The 16659-nt window shown below is 37.6% G+C and overlaps 1 protein-coding gene and 2 long non-coding RNA genes across 4 annotated transcripts in view; 2 read left to right on the forward strand and 1 right to left on the reverse strand.

The window, feature by feature from the left end:
* Positions 1–914: 914 nt before the first annotated feature.
* Positions 915–10686, forward strand: mgat2 (alpha-1,6-mannosyl-glycoprotein 2-beta-N-acetylglucosaminyltransferase). The gene is made up of 2 exons (XM_082147259.1): positions 915–1103; positions 6661–10686. The coding sequence occupies exon 2, from the start codon at positions 6877–6879 to the stop codon at positions 8224–8226; it is 1350 nt and encodes a 449-aa protein (XP_082003385.1). The 5' UTR covers positions 915–1103; positions 6661–6876; the 3' UTR covers positions 8227–10686.
* Positions 1114–16659, reverse strand: part of LOC309482140 — a 73554-nt gene continuing 58008 nt past the window's right edge. Inside the window, exons 2-4 of one of the 2 annotated variants that reach the window (XR_014200223.1) lie at positions 4390–6300; positions 2472–3428; positions 1114–2433 (exon numbers count right to left, since the gene is read on the reverse strand). This is a non-coding gene — a long non-coding RNA (uncharacterized lncRNA). Of the gene's footprint in view, positions 2434–2471; positions 3429–4389; positions 6652–16659 lie in introns of those variants that run through there. The other variant, XR_014200224.1, reaches the window with a different exon arrangement.
* On the forward strand, positions 12714–14622 carry LOC309482802. Its single transcript, XR_014200382.1, has 3 exons — positions 12714–12822; positions 13528–13609; positions 13939–14622. It is a non-coding gene; the product is annotated as an uncharacterized lncRNA (long non-coding RNA).

The raw sequence follows: 16659 nt of genomic DNA on the forward strand, positions 1-16659 counted from the left end.
CCCTATGGGGAAAATGAATGGGAAAAATAAAGAAAAAGTGGGCGAGGACAAATGCATCCATATGTACTGTGCAGTGGGCTATTCATAAACCAGTAACAGATATTATTTGAGGGTACGTTTGCACAACAATTATGTACTAAAAAAAGTACATAAGTAAAAAATTTTTGCGTTTTTCGCATAAAGACGACAACGTTGTCGAAATTGTCCCCTTTCACGTGGATCCACCTGTATTCTGCTACCAGGCCAGTAGGTGGCGATGTCGCCTGTAGACTGAACACATAATACACGTACGCATGACGTCACAGTTTTCACAAATTCACATTTTTGTAGTTTACATGGAGACAATAACGGTATCGTTGTCAAAAGTAATTTTCACGCAAATGAACGTCCAAAACGCGTAAACTGTTCCCATTTTTAGTTGAAAGCGGGGTTGTGTAAATGGGCCCAAAAGTAATAAACGTAAATGTGCCCAAAAAACTAAAACGTCTCCGCCTAGTGGTTGCAATGGCAAACTACACCAAACAGCGTCATGTATTTTTAACTATTTAATTGATCTGGCGAAAAAAAACTAAGTGTAAACTAAATAAAAACTAAACTAAATAAAAACGTATTTAACTCTACAGGTAAAATCCCATAGATTGCATGTTTTCTGACAAGATGAAAATGTTGTTAGGAGCAATTACACAAATTAGTGGAACTGAAATGACTATCATAATGATCGCTAAATATGTCTAATAGTCAAGTCACGTTTATTTATATTAATAAATTGTTTCAAAGCAGCTTTACAGTGGAGAAAAGCGTGATGTCATCGTCCAGCTCAGTTCAGTTCTCATATAATGGTGTCAGTGCAGGAGATCAATAATATTGTTGAATATTAAATGAAATGTATGATGTATGTATAATAATATGAGCATTGCATGAACTATTTCTCTCAGAAGTGTGAAATGCGAATGTGGGGAATGTGACATCATCACGCGCGCGCTGACAGCCGAAGCCCCCCGGAGGTTTGGTGAAACTGTGGGAGCCTGAGCAACATGACACACTTGAATTAAAATGCGCTTTTTATGTGGATATGACAGCCGCCTTACATGCCTGCGTCAGCGGTGAGGCTTTTATTCTCTTTACATTTCTGTTTCGTGTGCATCTGAATGCGGCAGCTCAATATTCTGCCTTACAAATCGCTAGCAGCAAAGCTAACTAGTGTCAAGTGCATCATCAAAAATACACACATCGGCATGCATACACATGCATCGATCATCTGCCGTTTGAAATGAGGAATATAAACCAAATATAGACGTGTTAATGAATGCAGTGCAGTGTTTTTGCGTTTATGTGTGTTTGTGGCACGCGCAGCTGCTTGCTTTAGCTCGAGCATGAAGCTGCAATGAGTGCATGCGTGTGCACGAGCTTCCGTCATACTTTCTTATTTTTTTACTTTAATCAGTGCATATTTGTGCATTAAAACTCTTTGAGTGTTATGAAGCTGTAGAGGTACATTAGTGAAGGGTCACGCAGATCTGTGTTGTAAACATGGGCTCATTCCTTCCGGACTCTGTGGTGTTTGTGTTTATGCGCCGGACTGTGGTTGTATTTCCCGCAGGTTTATTAATAACCGAAATATGAATGCATGGTTTGACATCGATCAAGGCACTCAGTGTTTTCTGTGGAGATCTACGGGCGTTTGTCCTGCTGACTCACTGCGTCTGTTAGGAATTGTCTGAACTTGATTGATTCAACATGTTTCACATATTTAGTTTTGCCCGTTTGAGAGGTTCAGAAGAATATAGAGTCATGATTTCCGAGAGGTTTTATGTTGCAGATCACATTGATTTGTCTTTATCTTAGACAGGGTTTAATGGCCAGATTAGACATTGACAGAACAGACCTAACAAAACATAGAGAGTCAGTAAATGAAGGTACATAATATAAAGTATAAAATGTGGAATCTCCTATTTGCAGTAATGACTTTCTATTGCTCTCTCTTTCTCAGTTGTTGCATGTAATCACATGTAAGCCACAATCATTGAGCACTGTTGCATCTTGCTGTTTTTTAAATCTCTTGCCATGAGTATTGCACTTGTACAACTGCTTAAAGGGATCGTTCACCCCAAAAATGAAAATTAGCCCATCATTTACTCGCCATCAAGCCGTCCTAGGTGTATATGACTTTCTTCTATCAGCCAAACACAATCAGAGTTATATTAAAAAATATCTTTGTAATGGGAGTGAATAGACCCTGGGTTTCTGAATCCCATAAAAGTGCATCCATCCATCATAACAGTAATCCGTACGGCTCCAGGGGTTAATAAAGGCCTTCTGAAGCGAAGCCATGCGTTTGTGTAAGAAAAATATCCATATTTATAACTGTATAAACCATAATCAACGGCTTCTGGTAAAGACCGTACATGAGTCTAGTTCCGGCAGAAGAGTGACCTCTGACCCGACACATGCCCTCTGACCCGACACATGACCTCTGACCCGACACATGACCTCTGACCTGACACATGACGTAGGAGTATGGTAAGCTCAGCTGAGAGTCGACGCCTCTCACGGTTCAAACAACAAACTCAAGCTCCTCCCACATTTTTGTTTTTAAATGTTCCTTTTAGACTTCTAATTTATGACCGGCGTTTTGTTTTGATCGATCCTCTGTGCTTCCACATTATAGGTTTATAAAGTTATAATTATGGATAATTTTCTTACACAAACGCATGGCTTCGCTTCAGAAGGCCTTTATTAACCCCTGGAGCCGTACCGATTACTTTTATGATGGATGGATGCACTTTTATGGGATTCAGAAACTCAGGGTCTATTCACTCCATTTACAAACGATATTTTTAAATATAACTCTGATTGTGTTTGGCTGATTTACACCTAGGATGGCTTGATGGTGAGTAAATTATGGGATCATTTACATGTTTGGGGTGAATTAACCCTTTAAGCTCTCAAGTTAAAAATAGTTTATCTTTAGAAAATAATTGTAAGAGCTGTTCAGTTCCATTCGGTACCTGTGCACAAGATGATGATAATTAGGGCTACGTAAAAAAAATCTTGAATTCTCATTTTTACGAACTGATATCGATCCTTAAATCCCAAGAATCGATTAGTCTGTCCTGTTATCCAGTTGATTAATGAACGGAAATTGTAGCGCGCCTCCAATCCAATAAATCGCGATAAGCTTTGTGCTTTTATTATGAAACAAAGTCTCAGATTTCAAATTCTGTCCTCAGTTCAACAGAAGCACACGCAAACCAATCATCTCCGCTTTAATACCAGTTACAGCGAGACATAAACATGATGAACATCAGAAGGAATGTTGAAAGATACAGAACAACTTACTGCAATCAATCATGTCTCATGTAATCAATCAGTGTTTCAACTGTGGAAAGACGTCTATAAAACAGCTTGTAAACAATATGTCATTAGGGCTGTCAACGAATATTCTAAATTCGAATATATATTCGAATAGTTTTAAAAAACAGAAATTCGAACGTGAAAATTAATATTCGAATGTGAATTTCGAATATGGAAAAACACGCCCGCGGAAGCAGAGGCGCGGCTGTCTGCTCTGCGAGTGGGCGCGCGCGCTGCCTGAGGGACAGGTCACACGAGTCGCACTGTCTAGCACAGCGTCACTGCTGAAAGTTGACAGTGCACTAAAAGACAATGGAATAAATTGCAGTCAGTTTTTCCTTTTTTTAATACAAGCACCAATAATGTAAGTAGCCTTTTTCTTTTTGTAATAGCACTTTATTTTTTATGAACCTCAGGGTAAAAGTTCTTCGTTGTCACATTTCTCGGAATTGTGTGCCTCATTTTATTTAACGTTAAACAGAAAAGTTCCATGTTTACCACAGCACAGCTCGCTCGGATCGTTCAATGTCGGTTCTATACTGTAAAACTTCAATTAATGTTAATACATTTGTTTCAATTACTGAATGAAGCCTGCTATATTTGGGGCAAGAGTCGCAACCTTAAATTGCTTGCACAAAACTCTTGATCAGCACTCAACATGTGCTTATTGTTGTTCATTTAAACCGTTATGAGCAGAGAGAGAGAGAGAGAGAGAGAGAGAGAGAGAGAGAGAGAGAGAGAGAGAGAGAGAGTGCCTGCGAGTGAGCGAGACTGAGGTCTGCGGTCTTGGCCATTAGTTTATTTACTTGGTTTTGTGTTGGTAATACATTGTCAAATATGTTTAAACTTAAATTAACTACCTATACAGGTTATGTATGTCTCTTTGTATTAATTTGTCCTGTAATTGACGTAATGCGCGGCATTGAAAAAATGCGCAAACAGATGTTCGAATAGTTCGAATATTCGTGTGTTTTTTAGAGGGAATATTCGAACGTCATTTTTGAGCAATTTTGACAGCCCTATATGTCATGTAACGTCACATTTACCTCATAAAACATATTCAGTGAGCTTAACTCGTTAGTCAGCTACAGGAAAATTAATTCTAGAGGGAAGCATTTTGCTAAATATATGCACCATATTACACATTATAATTTTTTATGTTCTTAATATTTAATGCATGTTCGGATAAATCCGTCAAGTTGACAGCCACCATTTAAAGGTTTATATTTCAAAAAATGAATTAGAGTAGAAATACAATGATGTAATTCTACAGTTAATATTATAATAAAACTTCCTTGGGTGTATTAGGTGTTTATATACAAATCAGTAAATTTTAACCTTTAATATTATAGTAATGTAGTACAAATTGACTCTCATGTATTGTTTACAGCATTAGAGATTTTTTCCCTTGAGAAAATTTGCCACGTATTGTACCTGATATATACATCCAAAATAATTTATATCGAATTGAATTGTGAAATTGGTGTCAATACCCAGCCCTAATAATAATGCAATGTAAACATTAGGTGCGTTTCCATTAGGCTACCCTACAAATTGCGCAAATTGAAAGTGCGAATTGAAAATGCGCCCAAACACGTCAATTTCGTAAAAACAACCATTTAGCGCAAAAAAAGTTTTTATGCTCGCATGAGGAGGTTTTTCAGGCAATTCGAAAAAGGAATATTTCGCAAAACTGCAATGAAAACAGTTTTTGCGCATTTACAGTCACCTGACGTAGATGACGCGGTGTGTTACGAGACAGAGTTCTTTATTAAATTCATAAAAGACAAAAGAATGACAGAAGTACTGGATTCTAAACCTCAAAGAAATGCCACAATCAAGACCTCGGAGCAGAGATGAGGGAGAAACACCCAGAAACTCCTCATATGAGCCGCTCACAGGTATAAGGGTAGTTCCTTCCATTAATGCTTGGATAACACGCCTACGTTTCCTTCTATTAATAATAATAATGTCTAGTGCGGTACATGGCCGTGATATATATAAACCTACCAACGTCCGTTGCCATGATGTTTGGAATGACTGATCGCAAGAGGAAAAAATTACGTTTTAGTCGCATAACATCGGTTAATGGAAACGCCGTCATTTCGCAATCGTTTTTTATTCGATATTTAGAAAAAAATCGCGAAAGTTTTGCGCAAATCTGTAATGGAAACGTGCCTATTGATACAAAACGCCATGTTACAGAATTCTGTTTACATGTTTTCATCTGATTGTAGAGTTTAAACATTTAGAATTGTATCAAATCTTTTTAGATTGGCGAAATTCTTCTGTATTTGAAACACGATACTCTATATTTTAGTCTGCAGTTTATCTGTGCTGCACTGTTCTGTTGTACTCTTAATTAGCAGCTCTTCAGGTTAAATCTGCAGAGACCAGTAATGAGGTCTGGACCCCTGTGAGTTTATACTTCAGTTGCCTAAGAATCTAGGGCCACGTTTGTTATATTAATACTGTTAATCTCATCCTTCTTATGGCACTTAGTAAAGGTTTGATGGATCAGAATGTTGTAGATCACAGATGAAATACCATCGTTTTTAATGTGCAGCCATAAAACTAGACGTGATCTGAGAATATGCCACATTGAGAGGTCTTGATTTTCCAGCACGTAATCCTTTCTTGGAAGTTTTAGGAGAACAATGCTTTGCAGAGTTTGTGTGTACTTTGTCATTTTATGTAATGATGCATGGCTTTTCAAAGTTACATAATCTATTCCATTGTTTACAATGAATATTAAAGTCCCCCTGTAGTCAATCCTTTTATCCCTTAAAACTCATATTTGATCACCAAAATGACAAATGCAAAGTTTTTTCCTTAATTTTCTTAATGCTTTAAAATATCTTGAATGTAACTCGACACCCTTGCCTCATTTAGTATGCGTGGTTCTATAAATATACAAATGAGCCCCGCCTCCACTCACTCACTCAGCTCAGAGATCCACTGGTTGACGATCACACGTTGATCTGATTGGTTACAAGGTAGTTTGTGACGTCAGAAACACCAGCGATTTCAAAGCGTGTGTTTGAGACTGTCTTTGGTTCACTGCAGTTTTAAGGAGGAAATACTCAGCAATGGTGTCGACTTATGTATTTACACATGCTTTGTCTTAAAGCATATTAAAAACACCACATAGACATATAAACAAAATTAAAAGCTTGATTTTCACCACAAGGGGACTTTTAATATTTGAATATTTTTTAATAATATGTTTAGAGATATTAAAGTGAATGCACACAAAAAAAACAGACCATGCTTATTAAAATCATTCTTTCAATTTATTTCCCTCAGGTTATAAAAGGCGACCCATTTGCCTCTGAGAAAATGCCTTATGGGAAACGCTATCACTCGAATACATTCCAGAATTAGAGGACCAAGAGTAAGCTGCATTTTCTATGATAACATTTTGTACCCAATCTGCTGGAGCAGACCTTTTTTGCATCGCCAACCTGCCGTCCTCGTCTCCAGAATCGCTTCACCGACCGTCCCGCAGGGCGACTGCCTATCATGAGATTCCGAATTTACAAGCGAAAGGTGGTAATACTGACTCTAGTGGTGGTGATCTGTGGATTCGCCGTCTGGAATAGTGGTAAGGCGAAGAAGGCAAGTGCCGTGTTTCCCAAGGATTTGGAGACAGGTAAGCGTAGCAGCGCCGCTGGTCAGGTGCAGGTAACGATACCAGTCACCCGAAAACCCGTCAACGAGACTGTACCGGAAAAACAACAACAACAAGTAGTCGCCAAGCCCGAAGTAGACAACACGACTCTCGTGTACCGAGGGATCGTGTTTCAGCTCAACTTTGACCAGACCCTAAAAAACGAGGAAAAGTTTCACAACGTGCGTCAGAAGGACGACCTTGTCGTCGTCGTTCAGGTTCACAACCGCCCCGAATACCTACGGCTTTTGGTGGACAGCTTGAGAAAAGCGAAAGGAATTGAGAAAGTCTTGCTGATATTCAGCCATGACTTCTGGTCTCCGGAAATCAACCAGATAGTCGCGTCTGTGGATTTCTGTTTGGTCCTTCAGATATTCTTCCCCTTTAGCATCCAACTTTATCCTCAAGAGTTTCCCGGGAATGATCCCAGAGATTGCCCTCGAGACATTTCCAAGAAAGATGCCTTAACGTTAGGCTGCATAAACGCAGAGTACCCGGACTCTTTCGGCCACTATCGGGAAGCCAAGTTCTCGCAGACCAAACATCATTGGTGGTGGAAGTTGCACTTTGTGTGGGATCGAGTCCGAGTGTTGAAGGATCACCAAGGACTTGTGTTGCTCATCGAAGAGGACCACTACCTCGCTCCCGACTTTCAACACCTTCTCAAAATGATGGTGTCCCTAAAGAAAGAACAGTGTCCTGACTGTGATATCTTGTCTCTGGGAAGCTACGGACACACCGGCTACTCCAGCAAAGCCAACAAAGTGGAGGTGAAAGCATGGAAGTCCACCGAGCACAACATGGGAATGGTGTTGAACAGAGATACGTACCAGAAACTCCTCAGATGCACTGATGCCTTCTGCACCTACGACGACTACAACTGGGATTGGTCGTTGCAATACCTTACCGTGGCTTGTTTGCCCACGTTTCTGAAGGTCATGGTGAGCGAGGCGCCTCGCATTTTCCATGCCGGTGACTGTGGCATGCACCACAAGAAGTCGGCTTGCATGCCGACCAGCCAGAAGACAAAGATCGAGAACATTCTCCAGAGCAGCGGGAACCAGTTGTTCCCAAAACAGCTGCTCATCACAAAGAGACTCCCTTCTTCTGGAGCGAAAGGACTGGCTCCTCACGTCAAAAACGGAGGTTGGGGAGACATCAGGGACCATGAACTCTGCAAGAGCTACCTTCGATTACAGTGACTTTATATTTTCTCCTTTTTGTTGTTTTTGCATCCTCTAATGAAAGCCTTTAAGAGTTCTTTATGGACTACTACTTCTTATTGCCTGTTTTATTGAAATATTCCAAATAAAATAAAAGTACGTGACGTTTGGATTTGGTGGTTATGAGCATCATTGAAGTATTATCACTGGGGAAAAAAAAGTGTTATCGTTGTCACTCTTATATCTATTATTAAAGACTAGCATTTTTGTGCCATTTCAAAGACAACATTTGTATATATGATTTTAAAATCTGCAAAAGCATGAACTTTCTTATAATTATGTATATGTGTGTGTGTATATACAGACCTGCAGACAGTGTGCTTTGGATCATTAGGGGCTTTTGCACTAGGTAGTTGTAAGAACTCAATTAGAGGAACTAGCCACCAAGGTTGTCCCCCATAAACTAAAGTTTCCCCAATAGGGCGATTCTTCTGGTTGCATTCGCACTGCCAGTAGGAACTCTGAAGTGACGTAACTTACGACCTGCCGTTCTGGAGTGTGTTTCCCGTACAGCGCTGTAACTCGCTGCTTCACTACAATAGTACGATGCATCGTTGAAGAAATCAAGTAGCTAGTCACGACTGTTTCCCGAAACCATATTGTCGCAAATTGGTCGTTCAACCACGTTGGTTAATGATGTCACGCATGTGTTTAATGAATCTGTTTGAGATCGAAGATGAGATGTTTTGCTATAAACTACAGACATGCATCTGAGGACTATTTCTCATTTTTCTCAGTTATTTTGCTTTATTTCCAGATTCAATCATAGTCTCGTTCTTACACTAGAGCTCGTTCACACATGCACACTCTTCAACAACGACGCTTTAAATCTCTCGAAAAACTAAAAGACATAAATGACATTTGTATGTATTCTAAATAAAAGATATAGGTTGCACTGAATGTCATCTTGCTTGTTTAGCTCAAGATAAAGAGTCCACATGTCATGCAAACAAGAAACTGCTTTAACCACAGATCGAGATCTGTCGTTCCAAACACACAACTCTGCGATCTTGTTAGCGAATGTTCGTTGGAACGATGGTTTCGGGAAACACCGACTCGTTGAACTGCTGATAACGACAGCACTCGCGACCACAGTTGGCTAACGATGCTTTCGGGAAACACACCCCTGGTTGTTGTGCGGGACTGAGGAAAGGCTCAGAGCTTAAGCACTTGGCGCTCACATTCTCCATCTTCATTAGTTTACGATCTGTTTAACGGTCCTATCTAATACGGTGTTATAATGGGATATATCGTAAATTAAATCGGGAGAACAGACCACAAATGTGCAGAAATAATTCAGCAGAAAATAATCATGCTGGAAAGAAAAAAGAAAGCAGCGACTGAACAGAGCTCTTGCCGTAGATGTTCTTGTTATAACGTCACGTAAAAATATCAAGTGGTACGTTATTCTCATGATGTCGGAAAAGGAAAATTGACAGCTCATTCAGTCAAACTGATGGATAAGCTTTATTTGTAGGGCAACCCTATGATTTGAAATGATTAGTTTCAGTCTTTTTGAATGCAAGTTCCCCAAACCGGAAGTGCCACCCATAATTCATCACGCTGTACGCTCCTCAGGAATAAGGCGGATAGGCTGTAAACCTTGTTTACAAGGCTTTTTACAAATGGCGGGTGCTGGTGTTTCGCACGCGTTCGGCCAGTCAGCGTACACTTACGTCACTGGTAGTTCCTATTGTGCTGGGTTACACCTTACTCTAAAGTAGGAGATCATTTAGTCCCTGAAAAGGCGTTTCTATACCTAATATTGCTCCCAGTTCCTGCGGTCGAGTGCGCCAAAGAGCGCGTACTCCCGCCATTAGTTACAGGAACTTTGAAAACATTCCTCTGGTGCGAAAGCCCTTATAATTCCACCTTCTGTTCAAGATTACGCTGGGCTATTTTTGATATGCAGATGAACTATTTTCTATTTGCTTGAATGTGACTGACCGTTTTCAAGGTGTAAGGTTGTGCTTCATATTGAACATATTCCAGTATTAGAATGGTTTTGAAGCTTTTGCAAGACATTAAAATTGCATTGACTTATCTCGCAGTCCTCATTAGCCCCTTAGATGCTTTGTACTATTTACACAAGCTTTGAAGATCTCTGGCCTCCATCTCAACACATCCAACACAGTGTGAGAAAGGGAAGCCTTCGGAGATGTACAGTCGGCTTGTGGTTTTACGTTTAGTCCATTTGACCTGGGTTGTTATTATCGTTAACTAAAACCATAAACATTTTCATTACTTAAAATAAAATGCAATACAAAAACTTAAACCCCATTGGCATTAAGTATATGGACAAAAATGGTTATTCTTCCAAATGTTTTATTTTTATTTTGTGTGTGTTACTTGAACTTTTAACTAACTGAAATGGTACAACAGCCACAGATCTCCTTTTGCATGTTTGTTTATTAAACATTTTGACATTTAATAATTTTATGATGTTTCCAACTCAGATTTTATTTATAAAGCACTTTCAAAACCATAAGAATGGACCAAAGTGCTGTCCATAAGTAGTAAAAAAAAATAATAATATCAAAACATGACACATTTTCAGCTACCAGTAAGAGTCAGTTTAACACAGATTTGATCATAATGCTGTTCTCATAAGATATGTTTGCATTCAAATTTGCGCATTTTAACTAATGCTTAAAATTGGAATATTGCATAAATCATTTGGGAATAAAGCAGCGCACAATATCTGTACTAGTTGCTGCAATCGGGTTCATATTATAATATATATAATATAAACTATATCATAAATTAGTTCTCATTCAAGCATCAATGATGAATGCTAAAGGATCCACGGATATAAAATCACTGACTCAACTAGTCGAAGGAAGGGTTTCTTTCCCTGATCAGGCAGAAAATGTGTGTATTTCTATATGACCTCAAACATTCTCAAGATCAAATGACCTTTGATTTTATAGCTCAATAATACACTTCATGTATCACAATTATTATTATTATTATTTTTATTTCTCCTGAGGGATTTTAGGAGAAACATGACTAAACTTACAATTTACAATGGAAGCAACATGTAAAAAAGAATCTTAAATATTGCACACAGATCTGTTCATAAACACACCACTGCAATTCTTCCAATTAGAAATTAGACATTAAATCCTCCCGCATAGTGTGACCTTTAAGAGCCATGACAAGGCCAATTACTCGCAGACGCCAACATGCACATCTAATACTAATGGATATAATAGTTCAATGCCAATTTATATAATCAGGAAGAAATTAGAATGTAAGTGTCAAGATATAATTATATGTGAATGCAAATGAAATGCTCTTATAGAGTTAGTGATTTTAAACACCATTGGTGCTACAGAAATTAAATAAAAAAGTATTTTACAAGAAAACAGAGAACTATGGACGCTTGTTTCTGCCACAGAATAAAAAATAAAATAAAAACTTTTTATCTCACAATTCAGACTTTTTTGCAAATTATAAACTCACAATAAATAAAGGTAGAATTGTGAAACTCACAATTGCGTGAAATTGTCAGAATTGCAACATCACAATAAGAGTGTACTCAGGAAAACACATATAAACAACCATCAGACGACAAAACATGCAGTCAAAGAAATCAAGAGACAAAAATATGCTTATTTTAATTATATATAAATTAGAAATACAACTTTACTGTTTTGTGTAATTATTATTTCAATCCACCATAAATATGTAAATTACAATATTTACACAGTGTACATGAACCGGTTTCATTTGAAACAATACTAAAATAAATGTTCAAAAAGATATTTAGTTCTCTTTATACAAGCCTGTTTGTTCTGAGCCTGAGATCATCATAAAGGTGGACTGGACAAATTACAGTACTTATAAGAACACAACCAACTGAGAGAAAACAAAACTATTGAAAATACTGAACACAATCTTGACTGAATCTCTCACAACCTTTCGAGAACATCATATTTCACCCCGACGGCGATGGACCATTAGTTTTCGGGTTTGTTTGCATGTTTTTACGACAGTTACACACATTCTAATCTGAGTAACATATTGAAAATCCTCCAGTCCGGTGTTTTACTAATATTATAACTTCACAATATATTGCATGACTGTAATGAGAATTTAGAATTTATGGGGGAAATGTGTTTAAGAGACTTATTTTAAAACATTAAAATTCTTCCCGATTCAAAACTTTTGACTGATAGTGTATTTAATTCCACCACGTTGCAGCAGGTTATCCACCCCACACATCATGCTGTAAAAAGGTTTTCAAGCAGTACTTCATCCAATTAATAATTTGTCTTTCAATTCAGTTTACCATTATTTGTTTTATTTTTCAAATAATATTTTTTTCGTTCAAAACATAGTTAAATATAAATATTTTTCATTAAGAGCTCAAATAAGAAATATTTGTTTCGACGAATGTACAATTTCAAGGTTACACACAGGATTGCGCATGGGCATTAAACCAGCTGCAGCAAACACAAATCTTCTCGACGACAACGACCACGTCAGCAGACCGCTGTAACCGCTCTTCTACGTGCCGTGGATCACTTTGCTGCTCCAGAGAGAATCAGATTTCATCGCGGATAAACTGAAGTAAGTGAAACAAACAACCATTTAAATGTGCTGCTGTATATCTAGAAGCCTGTACAAGACATGTTGCTCTGCCGAATTTATCTGTTAGATATCGTTATGTAACTTACGTTAGTTTAAAAATGTGTTAGCTAGCTTAGTTTACACTTGGCAAGTTAACGTTAATGTGTCGACGTTAATCAATTCCTGACCGATTACAAAAGGGAACATATACGTTTACCCCTGGCTTATTTTGATTTTACAATGGTAATTAACGTGAACGTTTAATCATTGAACATAACGTTATCTCGATGCAGCGTCATAAGAACGACGTTCTCTGGTTAAAACCATAGAAACCTGATCAACAACTAAGGAGCTGAAGTTAACTTACATGTAAAAGGACTGACGTTCACTTGTGATTAATGGTAACGTTATCTAACACGTATGACTGTCGACACTCACAATGGTCATTTAATTATGGATTGTATGCATAGAAGTATTGCTGCATTGGCGCCAATCGGTTGATGTCGGTTGGTTTTCAAAAAAGTGTAGTAGCAGCTAGAGGACACTGGGGGGGGGCAGACATTTTTTCGTGGCGTTAGTAATAGGATTGACACACTATTGAATCATATATTATAATAATTATTATATCAACTGATAACGTATATTGTGCTAAAGTTTGTTGACCATAATGTACCCTCATGCCAAATTTGTACTATCTTGATGCAGGATACTGACACCGATACAAAGAGCACTGAAATATCTCATCCATATGGGAGAAACAGTGGAGGACCTCATCAAAGATTTCCTGGTAAGGCCAGATTACTTTAGAGATGTGAAAATGCTAGATATGGCTGTCCACTTCAAAATTAGCCATCAGACTATGTTCAGATATATGTCTGATAACAGTCTGAAGGCTAATTTCAAATATAGAAACAATTACTTTCAGCTAAAATCAGAGTCCCATGTGCTGGAAAGTTTGTGCAACTTATATTTATATGTCAAAAACAAATTGGAGTAAATTTTATAATTAGTTAGAAGTATTAGTATTATGTAAACTAATTTGGGGGGAAACCCAAGCTGTATTGATTCCTTATTCTTTTTTTCTTTTTCTTTTCTCCTTCCTAAATTCTTTTCCAGGTGTTGGAGAAGGAAGAGGCTGAAAACACTCTTCAGCAGAAACCATGGAAATATTTGTCATCAGAGATGCACAAGCTGTATACCCACAAACATTGGAATCATACTTGAGGGTCAAGAGGTTCTGAGGGACTTGCTGTCTGTCGCAAATGTTGAAAAAGTTGAAAATCTGACACGAAATTGTGGATGTGTGGAAGTAATGTATATAATAATTTAATAAATATCGATTTAATGAAAATTATGTGTCTTTTTTATTTGATTTTGGACAAGATTAATTAATGTTCCTTAATGGGAAATATGTTTTATTGAATCCATATCTTTTTGTTTGTTTAAAATAAATAATTTCTATTAACTTGTATTTTTAAAAATGAGAAATAATTGTATTATTAAATCAATATCTATTTAATTGGAGAAAACAAATAATTTCTAATACATATTTATTAAATGAGAATTTTTGTTTTGATTAAATCTATATATTTTTGTTTAGATCAAAAATAGAATTTAAATTAATTGATTTTTTTCAACAAGAAAAATATGCTTTGTGCCAAGTTTTATAAAATAGTTTTCATAGACATAGAAAATATTGGTAAGGGCAAGTTATTTATTTTTCATTGGCTCAAGTTATAAAATATAGATGTGAACCATTACCCTAAAATTTTTTAATTGGATGAATGAAAATATTTTTTCAGTGCATAAGCCAAGATCTGCCCTAATGACAGAATGCACAGGATATTTTGAGCTGCACTGACATGTCAGTCATATTGAAAACACAAAAATATACTCTCAACATAATGCAACCGATTACCCACCCCAAATCTCATGCATAACTGCGCAGAAATCAGTGAAAATACATTATATTCTAGGATGCATGAGCATATAAACAGTATTGGTTTTTTTAAATTAACTTACCAAAGAATGCAAATGTTGACCATCTAAACCTCATGCATAAACCCATACCTGCCCTAAAGCACTTAATGCACAGTACAATATGGGTTGCATATTACGGAGCCCCTAAAGGGACGTGGTGGTGGAAATTTTTTTTAGGTTGGGAGATTATTATTTTTTAAAATCTTTTGCGTTCCCCCGCAAAACTTTTGCGTTCCCCCCAGAAACTTTGCGTTCCCTCGCAAAGATATTTGCGTTCCCACGCAAAAACTGTTTTGGACAGACACGTCCTGTTTAATGTCCCGCTGGCAGTGTTTCAGAGCTCTGTACGTTAATGGAGCGTTTATAGTGTTTGAACTTGGACTCAAAGAAATGCGGTCAGTGCTTAACTAAAGGAGTTCAGTGAAGTTGGCAATATTCACATAGGCTATTCGAACTTCCCTATTCTTGAGCTAAACGTTGTTGAAACACAAACAACACCTATTTATAATCACAGTAACCTAGACATCGAGCTACAACCCGATTGTCATCAAAACAAGCTTTATAATATTGATCTCTATGAGCAGGCGGCTGAGAGACAAGTTAGAAGGGACCGTCTGCAAAGTGCAATATAACCCAAAAACGACTACAGCATCAACTCACAGTAGAATAATCATTAACTTCAATGTTACAAACTGTAGTGCCACCCAATTCAGTTTCAATGGTGACCCACTGGTCATACTACACTGCTTTTGCACATTTTATATTATGAAAAATATTCAATAACTTCACTGTAACACACCAAATTTAGTTCACACATCACTGCTCTAATGTTGGTTATAGGCCTACAACAAATAGTTTGGGAAATAATTGCACATAAAAAATAAGTAGGCCTATTCTTTACATAAATTATATTGGTAGGCTATACGCAGCTTTTGCATTATATTTGCTTACTGAATTTGATGGCATTACACTGTAGCCTACACTGTATAAGCCTACACTTCACAGAGTGTGAAGTTATTTAATATTTATTTCTAAAAAGGGTGAAGTTATTGCTTTTATTTCATAATAAATAATCATAAAACTTCTGCATTTTTTATCAAACTAAGTAATGTAGTATAACCAGCAGGAGAGCAGTGATGTGTGAACTGAATTTGGTGACAATTCTGCACATTTTATATTATTAAACATATGCAATAGCTTCACTGTGACACACTGTACTGACCGTACAGTGTGTCACAGTGAAGCTATTGAATATGTTTAATGATATAAAATGTGCAGAAGGGTTTTGAGATTTGCACTTTACAGACGGCCCCTTATTTGGACTTGAGAATTGGGTTATAGCTCGTTGTCTAGGTTACTGTGATTATAAATAGGTGTTGTTTGTGTTTCAACAACGTTTAGCTCAAGAATAGGGAAGTTCGAATAGCCTATGTGAATATTGCCAACTTCACTGAACTCCTTGAGTTAAGCACTGACCGCATTTCTTTATATTTGAGTCCAAGTTCAAACACTATAAACGCTCCATTAACGCACGGAGCTCTGAAACACTGCCAGCGGGACATTAAACAGGACGTGTCTGTCCGAGCTCAAAACAGGTTTTGCGTGGGAACGCAAATATCTTTGCGAGGGAACGCAAACATTTTGCGTGGGAAAGCAAATATCTTTGCGTTGGAACGCAAAAGTTTTGCGTGGGAACGCAAATAACTTTGCGAGGGAACGCAAAAGTTTTGCGTGGGAACGCAAAGTTTCTCGGGGGAACGCAAAAGTTTTGCGTGGGAACGCAAAGTTTCTCGGGGGAACGCAAAAGTTTTGCGAGGGAACGCAAAGTTTCTCGGGGGAACGCAAAAGTTTTGCGAG

Source organism: Leuciscus leuciscus, assembly GCF_965113295.1.
Source record: "Leuciscus leuciscus genome assembly, chromosome: 19".
Lineage (NCBI taxonomy): Eukaryota > Metazoa > Chordata > Actinopteri > Cypriniformes > Leuciscidae > Leuciscus > Leuciscus leuciscus.